The sequence below is a fragment of the Bos grunniens genome, chromosome 2, assembly GCF_055505025.1.
Source record: "Bos grunniens cultivar Pamir isolate PY7600 chromosome 2, Bosgru_T2T1.0, whole genome shotgun sequence".
Taxonomy (NCBI): Eukaryota; Metazoa; Chordata; class Mammalia; order Artiodactyla; family Bovidae; genus Bos; species Bos grunniens.
This window is the reverse complement of record NC_141166.1, coordinates 16,592,821-16,616,733: the sequence shown is the minus strand read 5'-3', so window position 1 is coordinate 16,616,733 and position 23,913 is coordinate 16,592,821. Positions and strand designations below refer to the sequence as shown.

The 23,913-nt window shown below is 48.7% G+C and overlaps 2 protein-coding genes across 5 annotated transcripts in view; both read left to right on the top strand.

The window, feature by feature from the left end:
* Positions 1-2: 2 nt before the first annotated feature.
* CHRNG (cholinergic receptor nicotinic gamma subunit) lies at positions 3-5,494 on the top strand. The gene is made up of 12 exons (XM_086335328.1): positions 3-123; positions 263-402; positions 666-710; positions 886-995; positions 1,525-1,680; positions 2,493-2,590; positions 2,880-3,080; positions 3,252-3,366; positions 3,554-3,668; positions 4,366-4,582; positions 4,771-4,904; positions 5,189-5,494. The coding sequence occupies exons 1-12, from the start codon at positions 3-5 to the stop codon at positions 5,360-5,362; spliced, it is 1,626 nt and encodes a 541-aa protein (XP_086191454.1). The 3' UTR covers positions 5,363-5,494.
* Positions 5,495-7,184: 1,690 nt separating this feature from the next.
* Positions 7,185-23,913, top strand: part of EIF4E2 (eukaryotic translation initiation factor 4E family member 2) — a 30,936-nt gene continuing 14,207 nt past the window's right edge. For all 4 annotated transcript variants that reach the window (XM_086335311.1, XM_086335306.1, XM_086335295.1 and 1 more), the window contains exons 1-6: positions 7,185-7,240; positions 15,588-15,702; positions 16,730-16,864; positions 20,919-21,023; positions 23,219-23,371; positions 23,474-23,610. In XM_086335311.1, coding sequence (XP_086191437.1) covers positions 7,221-7,240; positions 15,588-15,702; positions 16,730-16,864; positions 20,919-21,023; positions 23,219-23,371; positions 23,474-23,610 — 665 coding nt within the window. In that variant the 5' untranslated portion in view covers positions 7,185-7,220. The remainder of the gene's footprint in view (positions 7,241-15,587; positions 15,703-16,729; positions 16,865-20,918; positions 21,024-23,218; positions 23,372-23,473; positions 23,611-23,913) is intronic.

Sequence of the window (23,913 nt, the reverse complement as noted above, 5' to 3'; positions counted from 1 at the left end):
CCATGTGCGGGGGCCAGAGGCCACTGTTCCTTCTGCCGCTGCTGGCTGTCTGCTTGGGTGTGGACACAGCGGGTCCTCCTGGGGAGGCCGGGACCAGGAGCCCAAGGACTCAGGGGACGGAGGGTCTGGGGAGGAGTGCTACTGAGGCCTGTCCCCCACCCCCCAACTCTCCACTTCTCCATGTCCCCTGCTCCCGTGGCCCGCCCCCGCCCTGATCTGCCCCAGAGGCCGTGTCCCAGGCTCTCACCGCTGTTTGCTCCAGGGGCCGAGGGCCGGAACCAGGAGGAGCGTCTGCTCGGGGACCTGATGCAAGGCTACAACCCCCACCTGAGACCCGCTGAGCACGATTCGGACGTGGTCAATGTCAGCCTGAAGCTCACGCTTACCAACCTCATCTCCCTGGTGAGCACAGGCCTGTGTGTGTGTGTTGGGGGTGGGGGCAGGGATGGCAGCCCACTGCTCCCCCGGGACCCCGCTGGGGAGTGAAGGGGTGGCTCCAGCAGGCAGGAACAGGCAGGGCCCACAGGGGAGAGAGAGAGGGCTTGGGCAGCCCACCAGGGAGCTGGCCAACTCCCATGGGGGCTGCCCAAGAGGCTGGGGTCTTGTAGGGATGTCTGGGGAGTCAGTCCATGATGGGGACTTTGTCCTCTGTTCTGCACCCCTAGAATGAGCGAGAGGAGGCCCTCACCACCAACGTCTGGATAGAAATGGTAAGAAGCTGCTAGACTGCCCTCCTCCTTCCATCAGCTCCACTCTAGGCCCCCGAGGCCCCTTAGAGCTGCCTGTTTCCCTCTCACCCCATCCTGCCTCTTCTGCGTTCCCTGCCCTTGGAGGGGGCCCGGGTCCTGGGGGCAGGATGGGGTCTGGCAGCCCCTCCCCCTGCAGCAGTGGTGTGACTACCGGCTTCGCTGGGACCCTCGAGACTACGGCGGCCTGTGGGTGCTGCGGGTGCCATCCACCATGGTGTGGCGGCCAGACATCGTGCTGGAGAACAAGTGAGGAGGGGGCCCGGGCAGGGCAGGGCCCACAGGACAAGGGGGCCTCCGGGAAAGAGACAGGTGAACAGAGGGTGCAGCTGGGGCCCCTGAGGGCGCCAGGGCATGGGGACTAAGGGTGGGGCCCGGGAACCAGCAGCACTGATCCAACCCCGGCTCCACCGCCTCAGGGCTGGGGCGCCTGGGTGGCTGCTCTCCCCACTACCGTGGGTACAAGGACAGCTCCCTCGGGAGGCACAGGACAAGCGGGGAGCTTAACCACTGTCGGTCGTGGTCATGACCCGTATGGAGGAGAGCTGGGGTGGGTGTTGCAGGGTGGGTGTTGTGGGAGGTTGTTGGAGGAGGCAGTGGTCCCCGAGGCTGGGGTAGCGGGGGACCAGGCAGGGGCATGGTGGCTGGGAAGGGTTGGTGTCCCGGGGCCCCATCCACTCGGGGCAGAGGACTGGTCAGGGTTGTGGGGGGGGTGTCTCAGTCTAGCAGGGACTGTCGGGGCGCGGGCCCCCAGCCCCACACCCTGGCCTGTCCGCAGCGTGGATGGCGTGTTCGAGGTGGCCCTCTACTGCAACGTGCTCGTGTCTCCCGATGGCTGTGTGTACTGGCTGCCGCCGGCCATCTTCCGCTCCTCCTGCCCCGTCTCTGTCACCTTCTTCCCCTTCGACTGGCAGAACTGCTCCCTCATCTTCCAGTGAGGAGACCCACGCATGGGGGTGGGGGGTTCTCCGAGCGGATCAAAGAGGGGTCCTGGCCAGGTGGGGATCTGAGGCTTCCGGCCAGGGGTGGGGAGCCGGGCTCCACCTCTCTGGGGCCCAGACATCTGGAGATGCCCACGACCCTCTCTGCTAAGCCCCAGACCCCTCACTCATTCTCCTTCACTGCCTCAGTTTCCCCGCCAAAGACAGCCATCAGGGACTGCCGTGGGTGGGCGAGAAGGCACATGCATGCCCATGACACATGTGCACAGACCCATGCACACACACTTTAGGTCACTGCACCCTCAGATCCACGGAGAGGCCAGGGCTATCTCAGTGTCCTCCTCCATCAATGGGGGGACGGCGGTCTGTGGGAGGGGTTCCCTATATTTTAGAGAAGCAGTCTTTTTTTTTTTTTTTTTAAATAAGGGAACCTATCAGGAGACCCTCTTCAGTAAAAACAGATCAGAGAGGTATAGGCTGTATTTCCTGTTCTCACCATCGGCCCCTTCTGCCCTGGAGGCAACGGAAGGAAGGGACCCCAGATGGCCCTTGGCTCTGGCTGCAACCTCCTGGTCCTTAAAATCTATAGTTTCCCCAGACTTCGAAAACCGGACTCCCTGCCCCGCCCCGCCCCGCCCTGCCCCGCCCCATCTCATGCCAAGGCTTTGTGAAGAGCTCAGAAATTCTTGACTGTGCTTTTTGAGGCAAAACTGCCCACAGGTGCCCTCAGGAGATGGTCTGTGTGACTTCCTGGGTGAATCTACACACACTCCAATTTATCCTCTTTCCCACCCCCATCTCCCAGGTCCCAGACCTACAGCACCAATGAGATCAATTTGCAGCTGAGCCAGGAAGACGGTCAGACCATCGAATGGATTTTCATCGACCCCGAGGCCTTCACAGGTAATGGCCATCCAAGGTCCATGCAGGACCTGGCTGTGGGGGCGGAGCCAGACCGAGACCACGCCCCCCCGTGTCACTCAAGGTGAAAGCTCCCATAAACCATAAAATGCATGTCATTTAAAGGCCCAGCAAAGCTGATCTTCCTCACTGATAGTGACTCTGGTTTTGGCGGGAGGGGCGTCAAGCATCCTTCCCCGCACAGTGCTGCTCCTGTGGGCACTGGGTTCCGTGGGCTGCCGGGATCAGCTCGCCCCCAGTCCCTGTGCCCACCCCCGCCTGCTGCCTGCAGAAAATGGGGAGTGGGCCATCCGGCACCGGCCAGCCAAGATGCTGCTGGACGAGGCGGCCCCAGCCGAGGAGGCAGGCCACCAGAAGGTCGTCTTCTACCTGCTCATCCAGCGCAAGCCCCTCTTCTATGTCATCAACATCATCGCGCCCTGTGTCCTCATCTCCTCTGTAGCCATCCTCATCTACTTCCTTCCTGCCAAGGGTACCTAGTGTTGGTGGGAGGGGGGCAATGGCCCGGCCAGCGGCACAGGGAGCAGGGAGGACAGAATGGCACTATGACTTGGCACCAGGGTCGTGGACTCCTTGTGGGGAGGGGACTGCCCCATGGTGGGGAGGTTGAGATCCGCTCTGAGGGCCTCTTGGTCATGGGCAGCGGGGGGCCAGAAGTGTACCGTCGCCATCAACGTGCTCCTGGCCCAGACCGTCTTCCTCTTCCTCGTGGCCAAGAAGGTGCCCGAGACCTCCCAGGCGGTGCCACTCATCAGCAAGTAAGGCTGGCTCTCATGCTTGAGCCCACTTCCTTTCCTCCGTTCTCATGAACACAGGGTACTGCCCTCTTGCCACTCCCTACAATCCTCAATCCCAGGGATGTGGGGGAGTCAGCCACTAGAGGGGTGGGACTGGTATCTGGAGATGAAGCAACCAGCCCCACCACCTGCCTATCCCGCCCTGCAGGTACCTGACCTTCCTCCTGGTGGTGACCATCCTCATTGTCGTGAACGCTGTGGTCGTACTCAACGTGTCTTTGCGGTCCCCCCACACACACTCCATGGCCCGAGGGGTCCGCAAGGCAAGCTCCCTACCCTTGCCTACTTCAGCCTCTTCCTGCCCTGTCTGTTCACATGCCCCTACTGGCCCTGGGCACATTCCTCACCCACCAAGTTCAGCAACAGACCAGCCCCATGTGTATCTTGAACATGCCCAGATGGATCAAGAATAATATAGTGCTTACTCTGTGGGAGGCATATTACGTATACTAACTTATTTAACCTTCCTAAGACTTCTGTGAAATGGGTATTGGTCTCATCTCCCATTTATACATGAGACAACTGAGGCACAGAGAGGTTAAGTATCCCAGACGAGGTTGCACAGCAAGAAAGTGGAGGAGGCAGGATTCTCCCCGGGCCGAGTGGCTCCAGTGCCTGTGTGAGCTGCGGCCCACCTGCAGCAATCAGCCGGGACCCTTGTTACAAAGGCAGATTCCCAGGCCTGCCCCAGACATCCTGGGTCAGAGGTGGGGCCCAGGAACCTGTGTTCATGACAAGTGTCCTGGTGATTCTGATGTGGACAAAAGTTTGGGGGTTCCAGGTCAGTGTCTGGCTCAGGACAGGTAAGCCGTAGCAGGGCCAAGCCACTGCCCCTGCCAGGCTGCCTCGGGCCCCCATCACGTGAACTCTTTGTGCCAATTGTTACCTTCTGCTCCCAAGCCCGGTCACCCAGGAAGTTCTGCTATCCACTAGGCTAAGCCGCGCACAACATCTCTCCAGGTGTTCCTGCAGCTCTTGCCCCAGCTGTTACGGATGCACGTTCGCCCACTGGCCCCAGTGGCTGTGCAGGATGCCCACCCCCGTCTACAGAATGGTTCCTCCTCAGGGTGGCCAATCACAGCTGGGGAGGAGGTGGCCCTCTGCCTGCCCCGCAGTGAGCTTCTTTTCCGGCAGCGCCAGCGCAATGGGCTGGTGAGGGCAGCGCTGGAGAAGTTTGGTAAGGCAGGGGGTGTGATGGACAGGAAGGGTCATCTGTTGACCAAGGTGCCAGGCACAGTGGATGAGGGGTCGGCAAACGTCCAGGTTGGGAAGAGAGGGGCTGGGGTCCCTAAGAAAGTGGGGGCCACTTTTTCAGACTGTTCCTCCCCCATTCTACTCCCAAACCTTACCCTTCCTCATCAACAGAGAAAGGCCCAGAGTCAGGGCAGAGCCCAGAATGGTGTGGCAGCCTGAAGCAGGCCGCCCCGGCCATCCAGGCCTGCGTGGAGGCCTGCAACCTCATTGCCCGTGCCCGGCACCAGCAGACTCACTTTGACAGTGTAAGTCAGCAGGGGGTGGGGTAGGGTTTGCACACCTGGTGTGCAAACTTGAACCTGAGATGGGGGCAGGATGAGTGGGGTGGCCATGGTATGGCAATGGCATGGAAAAAGTGGAATTGGGAATGACACCATGGGACCATGGAGAAAGCCAGGGTCAGACCTGAAGTAGGTGAGAAGGGCTCAAGGAAATGAAGAGCAGAAGCCTGCTGGGTGGCTAAGGATGCTCCAGAGATCCAGCCTTGGTGTCACCTCTGGTCACCTCTTACCCTGCCTTCCACCCTCAGGGGAACAAGGAGTGGTTCCTGGTGGGCCGAGTGCTGGATCGAGTCTGCTTCCTGGCCATGCTCTCGCTCTTTGTCTGTGGCACTGCTGGCATCTTCCTCATGGCCCACTACAACCGAGTACCTGCCCTGCCTTTTCCTGGGGACCCCCGCTCCTATCTGCCCTCATCTGACTGAGCTGACCAATTGCTGCTAGCCACGTGGAGTCTTATCAGCTGTTTTCTGCTCCTGAGGTCATGAGTATACTATTTGGGAAACACTCTTGGGGGATATGTGAGAAAAGCTGGGGAAATAAAGAGACAGAGCTGGAACCCCAGAGTGGTTGGGGCTGGGATGTGGGCAGAGTGCACTAGTGGAATCAGCATGCACGTGGCACTGGCTTGCTTGTCCTGGCATTGCCCTCACTTCAGCAAAGTGTTGTCAACTCCCATCACTTCTGAAACCCTAAGGACTCTGTTTATCCTATCCCCAGCTAGACAAGTTCCTAGCCCTCCAGGCCTGGGCCTCTCTTCCCTTTTGCAAGTTCCCTGCAGCTTCTTAAAGGAGGGGAGTCATGAGATAAGTGAAGAGTGGCAGCCAATGCTCTCTTGAAAGGGAGGCAGCCCACTTCAGGTGGCATCTGCCTGCTTTATGGGGGCTGTAGGCATCAAACATTTTATGAGTTTTATTCTCTTTTTTTCATTCTCAAAAGCTCCTCATAGCATTACAGATAAGCAAGAGTCACTATTCCCCTGTGTTTAGGTTGGGCAAATTGGGGCCTAGAGTAAGAGGGGCTTGCCAGAACAATGGTGGATAAATAAGGTTTGGAGTTCAGAATTCCCAACTCTGACCCAATCTTAGACATTCTATGAAAGTTCTATGGCTTGGAAAATGGACCCCTCTTCTTTCTCTTCTCAAAGGCCAGGGAATTTGCACTGGTCTGAAGGGATGGTTAAGACAAGAAAGAGCTAGGGAGGGAAGTAGGGAGCCTGAGAGGAGACCCTGACCAGCCTCCCTTGGCCCTAGTTGGGAAACAAGGAGGCTAGCTGGTCTTTGGGGAAGGCCATGCTTTTAGAGTATGGCTGGAGCCTGAGCCCTGAGTTCTACTGGTGACAAGACACGAGCACATTTGTGCTTCCTGAAATTGTGTCTTCATCTGTAAATATGGGCACAGATATCAGTTCCTATCTACCTTCATCACAGGATCAAAGGTGCCGATGAAGATTAAAAAAATGTTACAGTATCCTGACAACGGGACATTGTTGGGGGGCGGGGAGCAAGACCCCGGAAATAGCCAGGGTTGCTGGCTTTCGAAATCACTCATCAGCAGGTTCATTGCATTTACTCCAGAGCGTGTGTGTGCGCTGCACGCACTGCTGTGTATTTGGAGCAGCAGGTAATTCGATGATGAAGGGACCACTGCTGGTTCCTGTAAGCCTCTTACAAGCTCAGCCACCTGGGGTGAGTCTCTCACCCTCTCTGCCTCGGAAGGTGGAGAGGAGCTCTGTAGCTCCTGGCACAAGTAAGCAAAGATGAACAATCGCTACCGTTTATTGAGGGCAACTTTGTGTAGAGCCTGACACTGATTATCTCGATCAATCCACAAGGCAACGTGAAGATACGGGTAGTATATCAAAGGACGGTCAGTACCAAAGAAACAGCGTCAGGGAGGTTAGGAGAGAGTCCAGGATCGCGCAGCTCCACTGCAGGTGGAGTCGGGATTTTTAGCAAGAGCCGGCTCCCTCAGCGACTCGGAGCTGCCCTTCTCGGAGCCCGCCTCGGGAGGCGGTCAGGACGCCCTCGGCTAAGCAGAGCGGGCGGCAGGCAGGAACAAGGACCGGCACAGGAACCGAGACCCGAGTTCACGCCACACAGGCGCCAAACCTGAGCGCCTCAGCTCAGGAGGAAAGCGTCCCGGGATATCCGCCCCCTACCCGGCCAAAGCGCCAACGTTCCGCTGTGCCCTGAGCAACCGGAAGTGGCCGGACCCTAGGCGGAGGGACCTGGGGGAGCGGAAGTCACTTCGTGAGGCAGTGGCGACGGTGGCGGCGAGAGGATGAACAACAAGTTCGACGCGTGAGTGGCGCGTGGCCGTCCCCCGGGGCCCCTTCCCCCCAACTGTTCCCTGCGCCCACCCCCGCCCGCACTGCAGGCGGCGCAAACTGCGGCACAGGCCACAATCTCTGACTCGGGCTGCGGTCTGGCCGGCCCTGTGCGGCCAGCGGGCATGAGGGGGTTAGGGACGAGGGATGCGGGGGTCTCGGGGACCCCAGGGTCGTACGGACCCAGGGCGAAGTGCGGTGTCCTGGGGGCAGGAGGTGGCCGTGCGGCCCGGAAGGAGATTTTGGGACGCCCCGCCCGAGTGCGGGTTACCCGCGGCGTGGAGGGGCGGAGACCTCGGCCGTTTGGTTGTTTCCGCAGCCTGGCCGCCCTGCCACTGAATTCAGCATTTCTCACACACCTCTCTGGCCTAAGCAGGTCACCTCTCCTCTGAGTCTCAGTTTTCTCATTTGCAAAGTAGGGACCGTAACAGAGCCCATGTTACAGAGTTGCGAGGATGCAGTGAGGTAATGTGGCTGCCGCGTTTAGCGCATTAGCGCAGCGGCTGCTCTCTTACGGAATTTTCATCATCTTCCTGAGACTCCTTCCTACTTCCTTTCTTCTTCCTCCTCTTTTCGCCCTCTTCCAACATACTCTCCCAGAACTCAGTTTCTTACCCAACGGGTGAACCTTATCTATTGTTTGAGTCCTAGTTCTAGCATCAAACATTTTGGAGGTGCAGAAAGGAAATGCGTAAATTTTTGCACATTTCCCTCCAGCAATTGTATCTGGAGGTAGATTTTTGTTCTTGGCTTTCTTCTAATAGTCTAGCAGTAAATCTGTCTTCTTTTCCGAAGACCTAGATTTCCAGCCTCAGACCCACCAGTTACCAGCTATTTGACAGCAGGAAAGTTACCGAGTCTCTGAGCCTCTGTTAATCCAAACTGCATTAGTGATTAGTGTCTTGTTGCTGCACTGGGTGTGATAAGGATCAAATCACATTCAGCAGTGCTTAAAGGTACTTTGTAAAGTGTTAAATAGAGAGATATACATGTAAAGTGGAATTACCATTAGTTTAGTTTGTGACCCACTGTTGCTGAGGGGAAATTGGACTTTTTCCAGGACAGTGAGTGCTGGTGTGCAAATTCATAGATCCTGGATTCCAGCACTCTTGGCAGCTCCTCAGGAATGTTTCCTGGTTGCTGAGAGGGCTCTACTACTTGAAAAAAAGTCTTTGGGACTTTGCTTCTGTAGCCCACTGTGTAGCTGAGCACATCCCTATACTGATTACCACTGTCCCACCCCCCATCTCCAGGGACTTCCTGGTGGCTCACTGGTGAAGAATCTACCTGCCAATGCAGGAGATGCAGGTTTGATCCCTGGGTCGGGAAGGTCCGCTGGAGAAGGAAATGGCAACCCATTCCAGTATTCTTGCCTGATAAATCCCATGGACAGAGGAGCCTGGCAGGCTATAGTCCATGGGGTTGCAAAAGAGTCTGACCCAACTTAGCGACTGAACAACAAAAACCCCATCCTAAGCCCTTCAAGTCTTAGCTCTGGATTGGAGTCCTGTCTCAGTGGAGCTTTCTGCCAACCCTATACTCCTTTCTCCACCAAACTGAAGAAGTCAAAATTTTATCTTAAGATACTTTATGGGTCATCTGGTCCATTCCTACCCAAATATTTCTTGATCTGCTGCTGCTGCTAAGTCGCTTCAGTTGTGTCCGACTCTGCGACCCCATAGACAGCAGCCCACCAGGCTCCTCTGTTTCTGGGATTCTCCAGGCAAGAATACTGGAGTGGATTGCCATTGCCTTCTCCAATGCATGCATGCTTGCTAAGGCACTTCAGTTGTGTCCGACTCTGTGCAACCCCATGGACAGCAGCCTACCAGGCTCCCCCCTCCACAGGATTCTCCAGGCAAGAACACTGGAATGGGTTGCCATTTCCTTCTCCATTTTTTGGTCTGCAGTAAGCCATTATTGCCATTTTCAAATTAGCTTGCTGCTGCTGCTAAGTCGCTTCAGTCGTGTCCGACTCTGTGCGACCCCATAGACGGCAGCCCACCAGGCCCCGCTGTCCCTGGGATTCTCCAGGCAAGAACACTGGAGTGGGTTGCCATTTCCTTCTCCAGTGCATGAAAGTGAAAATCGAAAGTGAAGTCGCTCAGTTGTGTCCGACTCTTAGCAACCCCATGGACCGCAGCCCACCAGGCTCCTCTGTCCATGGGATTTTCCAGGCAAGAGTACTGGAGTGGGGTGCCATTGTCTTCTATGGGGTCGCACAGAGTCAGACACAACTGAAGTGACTTAGCAGCAGCAGCAGCAAGCTAATTTGAAAATGGCAATAATGGCTTCTATAGGCACTTTGCTGCTTTTCACATATTAACTGATTCAAACAACCCTGTAAGGGGGATCTTGTTGCTTTGTTTTACAAATAGGGAAAATGAGACTCTCTGAGATGAAATATGGAGAAGGCAATGGCACCCCACTCCAGTACTCTTGCCTGGAAAATCCCATGGACGGAGGAGCCCTGGTGGGCTGCGGTCCATGGGGTTGCTAGGAGTCGGACACGACTGAGCACCTTCACTTTCACTTTTCGCTTTCATGCATTGAAGAAGGAAATGGCAACCCACTCCATTGCTCTTGCCTGGAGAATCCCAGGGACGGGGGAGCCTGGTGGGCTGCTTTCTCTGGGGTCGCACAGAGTCGGACACGACTGAAGTGACTTAGCAGAGAGATGAAATAAGTTGCCCACAACAGGAAGGGCCACATATGGTGAGATTCATACCCAGGTTGTTTAACGTTGGTTCAAGCACATCTTGACAAAAATTAACCTGGATTCTTTCCTTCCGGCTGTGCCCTGTGGCTCATGGGATCTTAGTTCCCTGACCGGAGTTTGAACTTGAGCCCCCTACATTGAAAGTGTGAGATCTTAACCACTGGATCATCTGGGAAGTCCCTAACCTGGGTCATTTTTAATTAGTTCCAATTATTAACTATTCATTATACTGAGCCAGATTTTTTTAAACATCTGTTTTCTAGCTATTCACGAGAAAAAAGTAAACTGTCTTTCATTTGAAATTAGCAATTAAAGAAAGCACTCCAACCCTTAGGGTTTTTTTTTTTTTTTTTTTTTTTAATGCAAAAAAGTGCAGTTTGTAGGCCACTGGTTGCCTGTTTGGTCTCTATATGGTTCACCACTTGGCTCCTAAGGACATGTGGACATGTTTCGGTTTGCCAGAGTCCTACAAGTCCAGTGTCTGGACTTGAGTATTCTAGTCTAATCTGATGGGCTCAGATTGCAGAGGAGTTCTAGTCTCCTTTTCTGTATGGCCTTCATGTGTAACCTAATCCACCCCCACACCCCCCTCCTTCCCCCCGACTCCCATCAAGTCAGTAGGTGCCATTGCTATCAATCCTGTTCAAATGTAAAACCGTTAAGATGCTTTCTAAGTATTGCAGTCCCTACTGGGTTGAGCTTGGTTTTCAAATCCAGGTGCCAGATTTTATTTTGTCCCTGTTCTCTTTGTTAGCTTTAGCCCATTCTTACCTACTATCTGAACCACTTATTTGGCACTTATTTGCCTTGTATTGCCTTGATTTTAGAAATCCGTGTGTTAAACTTGTTTCTTTTCTGCCCGCATTTCCTGATACTGGACATGTGAAGGTGGATTAGCCCAATTTCCTACCTGCAGTGAATTGTCCAGTCAGAGTATGAGGACATACCTGGGGAGAAGCTTGGTGAGCTGATCAGGCACCGCTCAGCATGGATAGCTTCAGATGCTAATTGCCTGCCTGAGTCTAAGGAGCACTGATATTTCCACCTGGATAGTATCTTTGCTCAGATCCAGCATCCAGCTGGGAAGAGTAGCCTCTGAAGATAGGATGTGAATGACTTGCCTTAAATGTTGTCCCAGAGTGCAGAGCTCCACCCTCAAGAAATAACAACATTAGATGAAGGTCCCTTAAGGTTTCCAGTTACTGTTTTAGAAGGGAGTTGGGAGCTGAGGACCAGGGTCACAGTAGCATTGTTTCTTCTCTGACATAATTATTCTTGTTATTATTTTTCTGTTTCCCGGTAGTGGTTAGCAGCAAAAGCACTAAAAAGAAAGAAACTTACATGCTTTGCTTGGAGCTAGCAAAATGTGAGGTGCTAGAGCAACTGTGCCCTTTTTCAACCAAGATTGAAGGGAAAGGACCCCAGATGGTATAGTGGGAAGTTGGGGGCTGAGAAGAGAGAAATGGTTTGAGTCCCTGGGATATGCCCTAAAGAAGAGAATTAGGAGCTATCTTGGACCTAAGCAATAAGAAAAAAGAAACAAAGACTCATGAAATATTTGTAATCAGGAGACAAAAAAACTGACAGTATAGCTAGGACAAGTAAAACATTGATATGGGGATGTTTAGAAGAAGGGGTCCCAACCCAGCCTAGAGAGAGATCAGGGAATATTTTTAAGAGAAAGTGGCCCTTAGTCTGGGTCCTAAAGGACAAGTTAAGGAGGGGAAGAGGAGCTCCTTGAAAGACCAGATGATGAACACAACAGAGGCGTGAAGCTGGGGACTGCAGTGGGTTGGTACTACTGGACGGAAAGGAGGGAAAAGACTGTGTGTCAGGTATTCATAGCATCTGATACACACAGTGTGCTGGTAATATTGTGGGACTTGGATGCTAGGACAGGCCCCGCTTCAAAAGGAAACCCTGCGGACTCAAATTTCATAATGGGGAAGGAGTTATTGTAAGCACCATTAGGTCTCCCAGGCGTCCAGGGAAGCCAAAGAGATGGCAGCATCACGAAAAACCCCATTCTCCTCTCTGCTCATCTGCTCCATCCCCTTTGCCCCTCCTGGCCTTCTCTGCTTTTGCTTATTGTCTTTATTCCCTCATGGCTTTTCTTACATGCAGCTCATATGACTGACTGCACCAGCTCCTGAATCTGTAAGGTCTTTCACCTCCTGGATGAAGACCTGAGGAGGAGTCAGGAAGGCACTGAGGCGTAGGTTATTGGACAGGCTGGGCTACCAGTGCCCTTTATCGTCCTGCCTTGGCCAGGGAGGGGCTGGGGCTGGGCATGGCACAGTGCACGATCTCAGGAGTATATCCTACAGCCAGGGCTGTGAAATGGGCAGAGTGGGCACCCCAACACATGTGTAGTTTGTCCACTCTAAGGTTTGAATTAAGATACGTACTTTTTTTTAGACATATTCCTAATGCCCTCTTAACAGACTACAGTGTAGCGTCAACTAACTTTTAAATGCACTGAGAAACCAAACAATCTGTGTGACTCCATTTCTTGTGATACTTGCTTTATTGCTGTGATGTGGAATCAAACCCACAATAGCTCTGAGGTATTCCTGTGTCTGAGTTACAGTTTGACCGCTTCTAGTAACTATCCTGAGAATTGTCAAATTCTGTGTGACTGGGTAGGGCCAGAAAAGTGATTTCAGAAAAGATCCGTAAGTTGATGGTCCAGCTCTAGACTGAACAGAATTTTTACTATCTTTGTGAATTCACCTTCCATTTATCTTTTTGTCTAGATCCAGTGAATTTTAGGTTCACTGAGAGCCCTAGTATTTTGTTTTGGAGGGTACAGAATATGCTCAGGGGTAGATTTTCTTTGCCACTAGTTTATTTAACACCGGTCCACTGTGGGAGTTACAGTAATTTCATAAGCCAGTAACATGCTGATGCTAGTAAAGAAATAACATAACATATTCCAAACCAGTGGTAGATTACTCACAGTATTGTTCCAGACACAGGGAGATGAAAGGAATACAGTCCAAATTTAGTCCCAGGTGTACCTTTATATGAATTGGCACTGGGTGAGAAGGCTTTGCCAATCAGGAACTGAAGTTCAGCTACCAGCTCAAAAATAAAAGTCAGTTGTTGCTAGAAAACTCCAGCACTGGTGGTTATGGGCAGGCTGATCTTTGCAGGGCCGCTAAACATTTTGTCACCACTGCTAAAGGAGTCAGCTTTACCACAGCAGAGCTGATGTCCCTTCTCTTCAGAGACAGCTGCAGGGTTTGACACCACTGCCCACCAAAGAGTTGGCTTGGTCACTGCAGAAGCAAGTGGCTCACAATCTTCGGAGAGCAAGATCAGCAAAGGACAGCTTTGCTCAGATGGAAACTTGGATATTCCTTACACAACACTCAGTATTTATAGTCTAAATGTCCCCTCACCATGCTCCCTTCTTTATCTGTTTTTGCTGATAAGCTCCCAGCAGGAGCTACTCGCCTACTGACCTGTTAATGTGTATGAATGACTACACATAATATCCTGATAGACTTCATTCGTTCAAGCTGGATATAGAAAAAGGCAGAGATCAAATTGCCAGCATCCATTGGATCATAGAAAAGGCAAGAGAGTTCCAGAAAAACATCTACTTCTGCTTTATTGACTATGCCAAAGGCTTCAACTGTGTGGATCACAACAAACTGTGGAAAATTCTTCAAGAGATGGAAATACTAGACCACCTTACCTGCCTCCTGAGAAATCTGTATGCAAGTCAAGAAGCAACAGTTAGGGCTGGACATGGAACAACAGACTGGTTCCAAATTGGGAAAGTAGTACATCAAGGCTGTATATTGTCACCCTGCCTATTAAACTTGTATGCAGAGTACATCATGTGAAATGCCAGGCTGGATGAAGCACAAGCTGGAATCAAGATTGCCAAGAAAAATATCAATAGCCTCAGTATGCAGATGACACCACCCTTATGGAAGAAGGCAAAGAAGAACTAAAGAGCCTCTTGATGAAAGTGAAAGAGGAAAGTGAAAAAGCGGGCTTAAAGCTCATCATTCAAAAAAGGAAGATAATGGCATCTGGTCTCATCACGTCATGGCAAATAGATGGGAAACAATGGAAACAGTGACACTTTATTTTCCTGGACTCCAAAATCACTGCAGATTGTGACTGCCGCCATGAAATTAAAAGACTTTGCTGCTTGGAAGAAAAGCTATGACCAACCTAGACAGCATATTAAAACACAGAGATGTTACTTTGTGATGAAGGTCCATCTAATCAAAGCTTTGGTTTTTCCAATAGTCATCTATGGACATGAGAGTTGGACCATAAGGAACGCTGAGCACCGAAGAACTGATGCTTTTGAACTGTGGTGTTGGAGAAGACTCTTGAGAGTCTCTTGGACTGCAAAGAGATCCAACCAGTCACTCCTAAAGGAAATCAGTCCTGAATATTCATTGGAAGGACTGATGCTGAAGCTGAAGCTTTAATACTTTGGCCACCTGATGGGAAGAACTGACTTATTGGAAAAGACCCTGATGCTGGGAAAGATTGAAGGCAGGAGGAGAAGGGGACGACAGAGGATGAGATGGTTGGATGGCATCACTGACCTGATGGACATGAGTTTGAGCAAGCTCTGGGAGTTGGTGATGGACAGGGAAACTGGCATGGGGTTGCAAAGAGTCGGACACGACTGAGTGACACAACTGAACTGACACTTCATTGTTATCTCAAAACAGCATCTTCATTTAAGTCATAAATAAGTGAGTTTGAAGTCATAGCAAACCAATACACAGCGCTGAGGGTAGTTTCACTGCTCCTGAAAGGTGGCACCTGATGTACTTTTGACTGAACTTACAAGACAAGAAGACATTTCTTCCTTCCTTTCATTTCTTTTTCATTTAACATCACTCCAGCATCATGTCATCGTTGCTGAAGATACAAAGGTTAATAAGACACCAATCTAGGGCCCCCTCTATCTAGTAGGAAAAACAGATGTGGGAGGAATGGTGCCTTAGGCTGAGGGGTGGTGTTTGCATATAGCACAGATGTGGAAATCTGGGTTGCTTTGGGAGGCAGAGAGGGAAAGGGGATGCCAGTTGACAGTCGAGTTGTAGAGGATCTTACATTTCCTTGTATTATATCCTGCATGGTGGGCATGGAAGGGCACAGGACAGTGGAGAGTTCTAAGCTTGGAAATTAAATGACTAGCAGTAGCAGCGGGGAATGGTAGGAAAGATAGTTAGAAGTGGCAGGATAGAAAGGGAAGTTTCTCAAGTTCATTTGAAATGCCAAAACAGTTATATAATCCAGAAATTCTCCTCGTTATTGACTATTTTTGGCATAGAAAACAACCCCTTACACTGTTTACCTCTTGCTTTTTTGTGCACACTTTTAGAAAACTAGAATATGGTGCTTTCTGTAATTCACAAATTAGCTGATGGGCATTTTCATTTTTGCTTAATCCTCCCAGTTGCCTTTCTGCTTCCTTTTCTTTCTTTCATGGGCACCTCATTGCCTATGACTTGAGTGACTTCTGATTGGTTACATGGTGGTTCATCTGACCTGGTAGCCTTGTTAGATAAGCAAGAATCAGCTCAGTCATGGGTTACTGTTGTTTTGCCTTCCCATTCAGATTGAAAGATGATGACAGTGGGGACCATGATCAGAATGAAGAAAACAGCACACAGAAAGATGGTGAGAAGGAAAAAACGGAACGAGACAAGAGTCAGAGCAGCAGCAAGAGGAAGGTGAGTTCTGTGTTGTGCAGATGTCGTTGCCTTTGGACTGGGGACTTGGTGATCTTGTGAAATCTGAAGGATGCTGGGTGCACTTGATGACACCCTGTTTTGTAGTGTCTGATTTTGTTCTCTAAAAAGATTGTTGCATCACTGGAGTTCATCTTGGGACTTTGAAGGTTCCCCTTGCCACAGGATCTTGAGTTCTTGCCTTGCTTTCCAACATTCTCCTAGCCTGAGGTGGGGAGATTAATCCTGGAATTTAGCAAGGGTGTTAGTTGCTTCAGAAGCTGCTGTTCCGTATTTCAGTCCTGCCCATCACTTAGAATGTTCGACTCTTTAGTCGGTAATAATTCAGGCTGAAAGTGACTTGGAAGAGAGGAATTTTAGCGAACGAGAGATAGATCTCTCAGTTTCTTTCTTGAAATATTAAAGCAATTACTAATTCATTTATTGCACAATATTTACTACATTCCAAATACAGGCATTTTACATGCTAGAAGGACACAGGTGAGTGAGCCTGAATCAAGGCACTTACATTTAACAGTAGCAGTAATCCTAGGAGCTGTCATTTTTTGAGTACTTCCTATGTGTCAGGCATGGTGCTAAGCACTTCACAGCTGTTAATTTGATCCTCTCAGCAGCCCCATGAGGGTGGTCATTATTGTTTTCCCTATTTTACAGATAAGGAACTGAGGCACAAACTGGTTAAGCAACTTGCCCAGTGTCATGAGCCAGTAAGTGATAGGGTGTCATAGAGGAGGCAGTGTTTGGCCTGGGAATATGTTGAGATGAGATATAAGCATAATACTCATGGTAGGAGGTAGAAAGTTACGAAAGCATTAAGAACACAGAAAGTGTTACAGGAACTTAGAGTTAACCACTAATTTACCATGTAAGTGGAATCTTGAGCCCATTGCAGGTAATTGAGGATGTATCCTTTTTAATGGAGGTGGTAAGGGGTAACACTGGGAAATGTTTTCTCAGTCTCAGAGCATGTGGAAAATGCCCAGATTAACACGCCTCCTTTGATTCACAGGCTGTCGTCCCTGGGCCGGCCGAGCACCCACTGCAGTATAACTACACTTTTTGGTACTCCAGGAGAACCCCCGGCCGTCCCACCAGCTCACAGAGCTATGAACAGAATATCAAACAGATTGGCACCTTTGCCTCTGTGAGTACTGGGTGGTTTAACATAGTAAGCTTTGGTAGTACATTCTTGTCTGTATTTACATTTTTGTGTTTATCTACCCTCCTGGTAACCTACATAGGACTCTGGTTTCCTTAGTTGACTGACCTGAGTCTGTAAAGCTAAATTGGTTCATTCTTCTATTTCTCATTATATATCCGTAGGCAACATATGTCAGAATCAATAAGTGCATAAATCATGGAATTGATCAGATGGGGACAGTACAAAAACACTGGTTTGTTTAAGTAGGTATTTATGGAGTCCTTTCTGTGTGCAAAGTGTTATGGGAGATACAAAATTTTATAGTACATGGTGTCCTCATGAAGCTTGTCAGTAAAATTGAGAATAAAATTTAAAAGTTTTTGTTTTAATAACCTCACATCGGGTTTCAGATATGTCAGTGATTACACATAAACTAGCGTCTTTGTTCTGTGTTCAGAAGGAAAAGCAAGTCTCTGTTTTTTTGTGGGCACTGTCAGTACAGTGAGCCCACGCACTGTCTCATCTTCCTCACAGAAAACTAGAGTTGTAAACCGTGAGAGGCTTGTCTGCGACTAAAGCCAGTCTTGTTTGGTGAAGATTGTTATGTATTTCGTACAGTTGATCTGTGGGCAGAATCAAATGCAGGATTCGTTATTTTCTTGAAGTTATTAAGGTATTCGTTCTGTTTAAAATGCAGACACTGGAAAAGGAAACAATAATAGACAGTAAACTTTAAAATAAATTAGTAAAGAGGAAGGACACACAATAATAGTCACTTATATAGTTTCCTTTGATCGTTATGATAGCCCTATGAGGTCAGTGATGTTATCCATATTTTACAAATGAGAAAAATGAGACTTGGGTTAAGTATCTGATCTGAAGTCTCAAGTCAGTTATAATTGACTGGATTAAGTGGAGGAACCAGTATTGAGACTCAGGTTGGGTAGGCTGTAAAAACCACCTTCCAAAGCCTACATTCTTTCAGTCTTCTGTATACCCAAATGCATGCCAGGATGCTCCAGTTTTTCAAAGTGTTTGTTTACCAGACAGGCTATATTTATTAAACAGATGCATATATAATGATAATCATATCATCTGATTATGTTGAGTTGATATTTCAGCCACAAGCAAAGATCTTGTATTAGTTGGCCTGTGCTCTCTTATTACTGTTAAATTAAGACTTTTTTGAATTATTAGAAGTAGCTGTGCACGGGTACATATTTGGTTCAAGAAAAGTTTGTTGAATGAATTTGGGGCATAATAGTGTTCTAAAATGACTAAAAAAACCTTGCCCTTAGGGAAATAAGACATGCCCAGGAATTTCTAATACAGGGAGGCAGTTTAGGAGGTGCATAAATAGCTAGAGTGCTCTTGCAGTTCAGAGTAAAGGGATTCATTTCAGCCTGGAGAAGCCTCTTTGGGAAGGAGATGGGTTTAAGATTGAATTCAGAAAATTTGAACAAGTGATGAAAGGAAGGAATTCTTGGAAGAGAGAACAATAGAATTAAAAAAACTATCCATGTCATCCTAACATTCCTGAATCCACAAAAATTTTGATAGCTTGCTAGACATTTCAGGTAAAATGGCAGCCATAGTGTTATGAACAACTGGTTAAGCACTTAGGATCAGAGAAGAAACTGAACTCTGGGGAATCAGCTTTCATTCAGGATTTTGTTCAATTATTTTAGCATAATTATAACTACTTCTAGCATTTTTCTTTCCCGCTTAAAAAAAATATGTGTGAATTTTCCCAGCTTGTACAAGGAGAGTTTTTGTTTTCTTTGGGCATATATGCTAAGTTGAACAGTTCGATCATCAGCATCATCTTGGGTTAATGCTGCTTTATACTCACCAGTGTCATGTAAGTCGAGGCATTGGGAAGTGTCCCACAATATTCCTCACAGAAAAGTAGTTACATTTTGAAACTAATGATGCTAAAGTATTTCCCACTAGTCCTCGGTCCTAGTATTTGACACTATTTAAAAGTTCTTGAGGTGACTAAGAAAACTGTATCTTGAAATGAAAAAAGCGTTGGACTCGGGGATCACAAGTGTCATTCATTCTGCTGCTTGACTGTGAGCTGGGGCAAGTTCTGAAACCGTTTTCTCAATTATAAAGCAAAGAAAGTAGTCGAGATGATTTCTAAAGTCTTTTCTGCATTCCATGTTCTGAATCTAAACATTGATTTTTTGGTTTCAGTTGAAAGTTTTAAAAATGCAAGTTGCCTTAAGAGAATGAAAAAAAAAAGTTTTAATACTATTTCTCAACCTGCCTATTATTTTATCTCTGTTGTGATTTGGGTATAGAATTCTGGCCATAAGATTGTAGAGAATGGCTCTCAGATTGGTGGAGACCAAACTGTTAATAAAGCAGTGCTCCACTGGAGGATTGGGGGTGATTGGTATGCTCTGTCCCCACCACTTCCATCAAGTCCTTATTCACAGTGAGCTACAGTTTCTAGAAGGCGAGCTTCATTTCTTTGCACTGTTAGAGTGGGGAAAAGATTATTGCTCGTTGTATGCATAGGACCATTCACTGACCCAGATCCCTGGGTATCATTAAGCATGGCACTCGCTGAGGTGAAATACTGTGATGAAGTCCTGCAGATGGCTTTGTTCCTAATTTCCTTGTAACATGAGATGTTTCCCGTGTTTCTGTGCTCTAGAGGATTGAGAGGCACAGCCATTTCACACAGTCTAGGGTTTCTCCTCAGTTGCTATCCACATCCGGGAGTGTGACCTGAATCTCTGTCTGCATGGTACCTGTTTTTACCTGCACATTATGGAATCTTGCTTCATGTTTATTTAGAGCATCTTCAGCAGTTTCTTGGCAAATACCAGCTGTTTTCTTCAGACTGTTACACATTTTTTCTTTACTTGTAAAGTGTGCACTTGACTGCCAAGTACTTTGTAGGTGCTCTCTGTGAATTGCAGAGGAATAGGAAAGTAATCAAGGGCTTCCCAATTGGGAAGCGCCACTAGGCGCTAGTGGTGAAGAACCCGCCTGCCAATGCAGGAGATGTCAGAGATGTTAATTCGATCCCTGGGGTGGGAAGATTCCCTAGAGGAAGGCATGGCAACTCACTCTAGTATTCTTGTCCTGGACAATCCCATGGACAGAAGAACCTGGTGGGCTACAGTCTGTAACGTCCCAGAGAGTTGACCACAACTTGAGTGAGTTAGCATGAACGCATGCTTATGCACAGGGAAGTAATTTCTTATCAAATCACTAGTGAGAAAAACAGAAATAGTGTGATAAATATAAATAAGCATACATTTTATAGAGAAATATGTATATTTTCTAACAGGACTGTGAAGGAGGAGTAAAGAGAAATTTTATAGCTAAGAAGAGAGAATTAAACCCTGAGTGAGGAAGCTAAGGCCTGCTTGGTTTTTGGACCATCTGGGCCTTAGCAAGGGCACCATGGTATGGAGTAGTGCCTGTGGTTGATTCTGTCACTTAATGCTCAATAACTATTTCTATAGAAATAAAGTGTACTTTAGTGTAGCTAATGCTGTATTTTGGCAGTAAACCTCTGATCAGGAAGTGCCCAAACTTGCAGTTATAAATAAGTCTTGGGCATGTACTATAGAGCACAATGACTAGTTAATTCACAATGTTAATAATACTGTATTTTTTTTTTAAGTGATTTGGTTCAAGCTGAGGTTATGTGGCCCTGAATATACCTCAAACCTAAGTGGTTTTTATTGTGTAAAACAAAGTCCTCCTACAGCATGTGGTGATTCTCCTGCGGCTTCCACAGGAGGATGCGTATTGACATTTTACCAACTAAGGCTCCTGGCTGAGGCTGGGCAATTCTCGCCTAAAGAGTTTATTCTTGTGTCAACAGTATGACATTATTCTTTTATCAAAACAGATAGTCTGCTTCCCTTCTAGATGTTGTTCTTCCCCCACAATCCCCAGAATGAACACCTGTCCTCCAAAAAGTAGAGCCTCTAGCAGAGTGTCTTCCGTGGTTATGCTCTTCTCTTAAATCTCACATTCACCCAAAGAAAAAGAAGGTGCCTCTCTTGACTCTGCTGTCTTCTCTCTGCAGGTGGAGCAGTTCTGGAGGTTTTACAGCCACATGGTGCGTCCCGGGGACTTGACAGGCCACAGCGACTTCCATCTCTTCAAAGAAGGAATTAAACCCATGTGGGAGGTGAGAACTGAGAGCCTTAGACTGTTTTTCTGAGGAAGTTTTCTGTCTTTCGGGGGGGTTTTGTTTGTTTGGTTTGGGGGTTAGTGCCAGGTGTTGGTTAAAGTCTTCTTTGAAAGCTGCATAACAGTTTGGTACATCCTTGGAAATGGGAACTCTAGGAAAAAGCCCCGATTCCATTGTTCGTGTGGATGGTTTTCAAAGGTTGTTTTCTCACTAACATGGTGTTAGAGCAACATTGAAGGATTTTTTTTGGGGGGCGGATTACTCTTCCCATAGATGGGGAAACAGTGGAAACAGTGTCAGACTTTATTTTTTTGGGCTCCAAAATCACTCCAGATGGTGACTGCAGCCATGAAATTAAAAGACGCTTACTCCTTGGAAGAAAAGTTATGACCAACCTAGATAGCATATTCAAAAGCAGAGACATTACTTTGCCAACAAAGGTCTGTCTAGTCAAGGCTATGGTTTTTCCAGTGGTCATGTTTGGATGTGACAGTTGGACTGTGAAGAAAGCTGAGCGCCGAAGAATTGATGCTTTTGAACTGTGGTGTTGGAGAAGTCTCTTGAGAATCCCTTGAACTGCAAGGAGATGCAACCAGTCCATTCTGAAGGAGATCAGCCCTGGGATTTCTTTGGAAGAACTGATGCTGAAGCTGAAACTCCAGGACTTGGGCCACCTCATGCGAAGAGTTGGCTCATTGGAAAAGACTCTGATGCTGGGAGGGATTGGGGGCAGGAGGAGAAGGGGACGACAGAGGATGAGATGGCTGGATGGCATCACCGACTCAATGGACGTGAGTCTGAGTGAACTCCGGGAGTTGGTGATGGACAAGGAGGCCTGGCATGCTGCGATTCATGGGGTCGCAAAGAGTCGGACACGACTGAGCAACTGAACTGAACTGAACTTCGCATAGACTAGTTTTATGTGTGTGTTATACATTACCATAGTATACATATGGTTAAAGTGAGTAAAAATAAGCTTAGGGGCAGTCACCGGAGACCCAGAGCTGAGCTCTATGATCTCTTTGCTGTAGTCCATCTTTTCTATGCTGATGCCAGAGCATTCTTCCAGAAGACAGACATGATCACACACACATGTGCTATGCTGTGCTTAGTCATTAGTCACTCCATCCTGTCTGACTCTTTGCGACCCCGGACTGTAGCCCACCAGGATCCTCTGTCCACAGGGATTCTCCAGGCAAGAATACTGAAGTGGGTAGCCATTCCTTCCTTCAGGGGATCTTCCTGACCCAGGGATCGAACCCAGGTCTCCTGCATTGCAGGCTGGTTCCTTACCATCTGAGCCACCAGGGAACCCCCGCCCCTGCCACACACAAACACACCTTAATTAAAAATCTTATGCAGTTTTCTGTTGCACACATGATCTTACTCCTAATTACCTTTCAGCACTTGTCACTTGTCCTCTCCAGACCCTCCCTTCAGTGTAGCTAGATCTTCCTCTTTGCATCTCTGCCTCACAGTCAGTGTTTGCACATAGCCATGTCCTTCCCAGTGCCCACAGAGCCCTTCACCTGGCTAACTCCTGTGTCCCTTACAACCCAGCTGAAATGTTTTCCTTTTCCTGGGTGTTTCTGACTGTCTTGTTCTTCATAAACTTCCTGTATGTATCTCTGTTACAGCAGTACTTGTCAGACTGCACTACTGCAATTAGTTTTCTTGTTTGTCTGCTTCACTAGACTGGATCTGGGTAGAGACTGTGATGTCATGTCTGTATTTGGGGACATGGTGACACTTGATAAACTTTTAGCAAATGAAGTAAGGAATGATCTGTGTTTGAAATCTGACATTATTTCATTTTGATGTAGTTTTCAAAAAAGAGGGTTGGTTGGTTGGTTTGTTTTGGCCACACTGTATGGCTTGTGGGATCTTAGTTCCCCGACCAGAGATTGAACCTGGATCCTGGTACTGAAAGTGCTGAGCCTTAACCTCTGGACTGCCAGGGAGTTCCCAAAAGAGGATTGGTTTAAAGGGTCTGTGTGGCTGTTTTTCTTTAATGGCTGGTTGCAAGGATCCCCACCTTGTGTTTCTTTTTTCTCGTTTCTTCCTGTAGTCCTACCACATTTTCCTATAGAGTCGAATAGTTGGAAAACAGCAAGACTTCTCAGTGATCATGGATCCTTGGCCCTAATGCTATGAGACCATATTTTAACTTTTAATACTTTTTTTTTTTACAGGATGATGCAAATAAAAATGGCGGAAAGTGGATAATTCGACTGCGGAAGGGCTTGGCATCCCGCTGCTGGGAGAATCTCATCTTGGCTATGCTGGGGGAACAGTTCATGGTTGGGGAGGAGATCTGCGGGGCTGTGGTCTCTGTCCGCTTTCAGGTAAGCCGCCTCGCGGGCAGGTCTGCTTTCATGTGTGTCACCTCTGCTCTTCTCACTGCCTCCAGTTTCCTTTGATGAATCCTTCTGTCGTCCCTCCTATAGGAGGACATTATTTCCATATGGAATAAGACTGCCAGCGATCAAGCCACCACGGCCCGCATACGGGATACGCTTCGGCGAGTGCTTAACCTACCTCCCAACACCATTATGGAATACAAAACCCACACCGACAGCATCAAGTATGTGTTGTGGGGGATTGGGGGGGTGTGGGGCGTGTCCCTGAGTTCAGCAAAAGTAGGTCCTTAGTCGGGTCCAGAGGAATATGGTCTTCCAGGAGACTGACTTAAGGAGAAGGGACAGACCAGTCTTCCCCCAGTGCTTCTGTCCACTCATAGCCGTTCTCTGCTGGTGCGGTTCTCTGCCTGCCTGCACCCTGGGTGCTCTGGATGAGAGATCCCTTTTGCAGAGTCCCAGCTGAACCACCTGGGCTTGCTGTATTCACACAGGCTGTCTTGTCTTTACTTCACTAACCACTGTCTCAA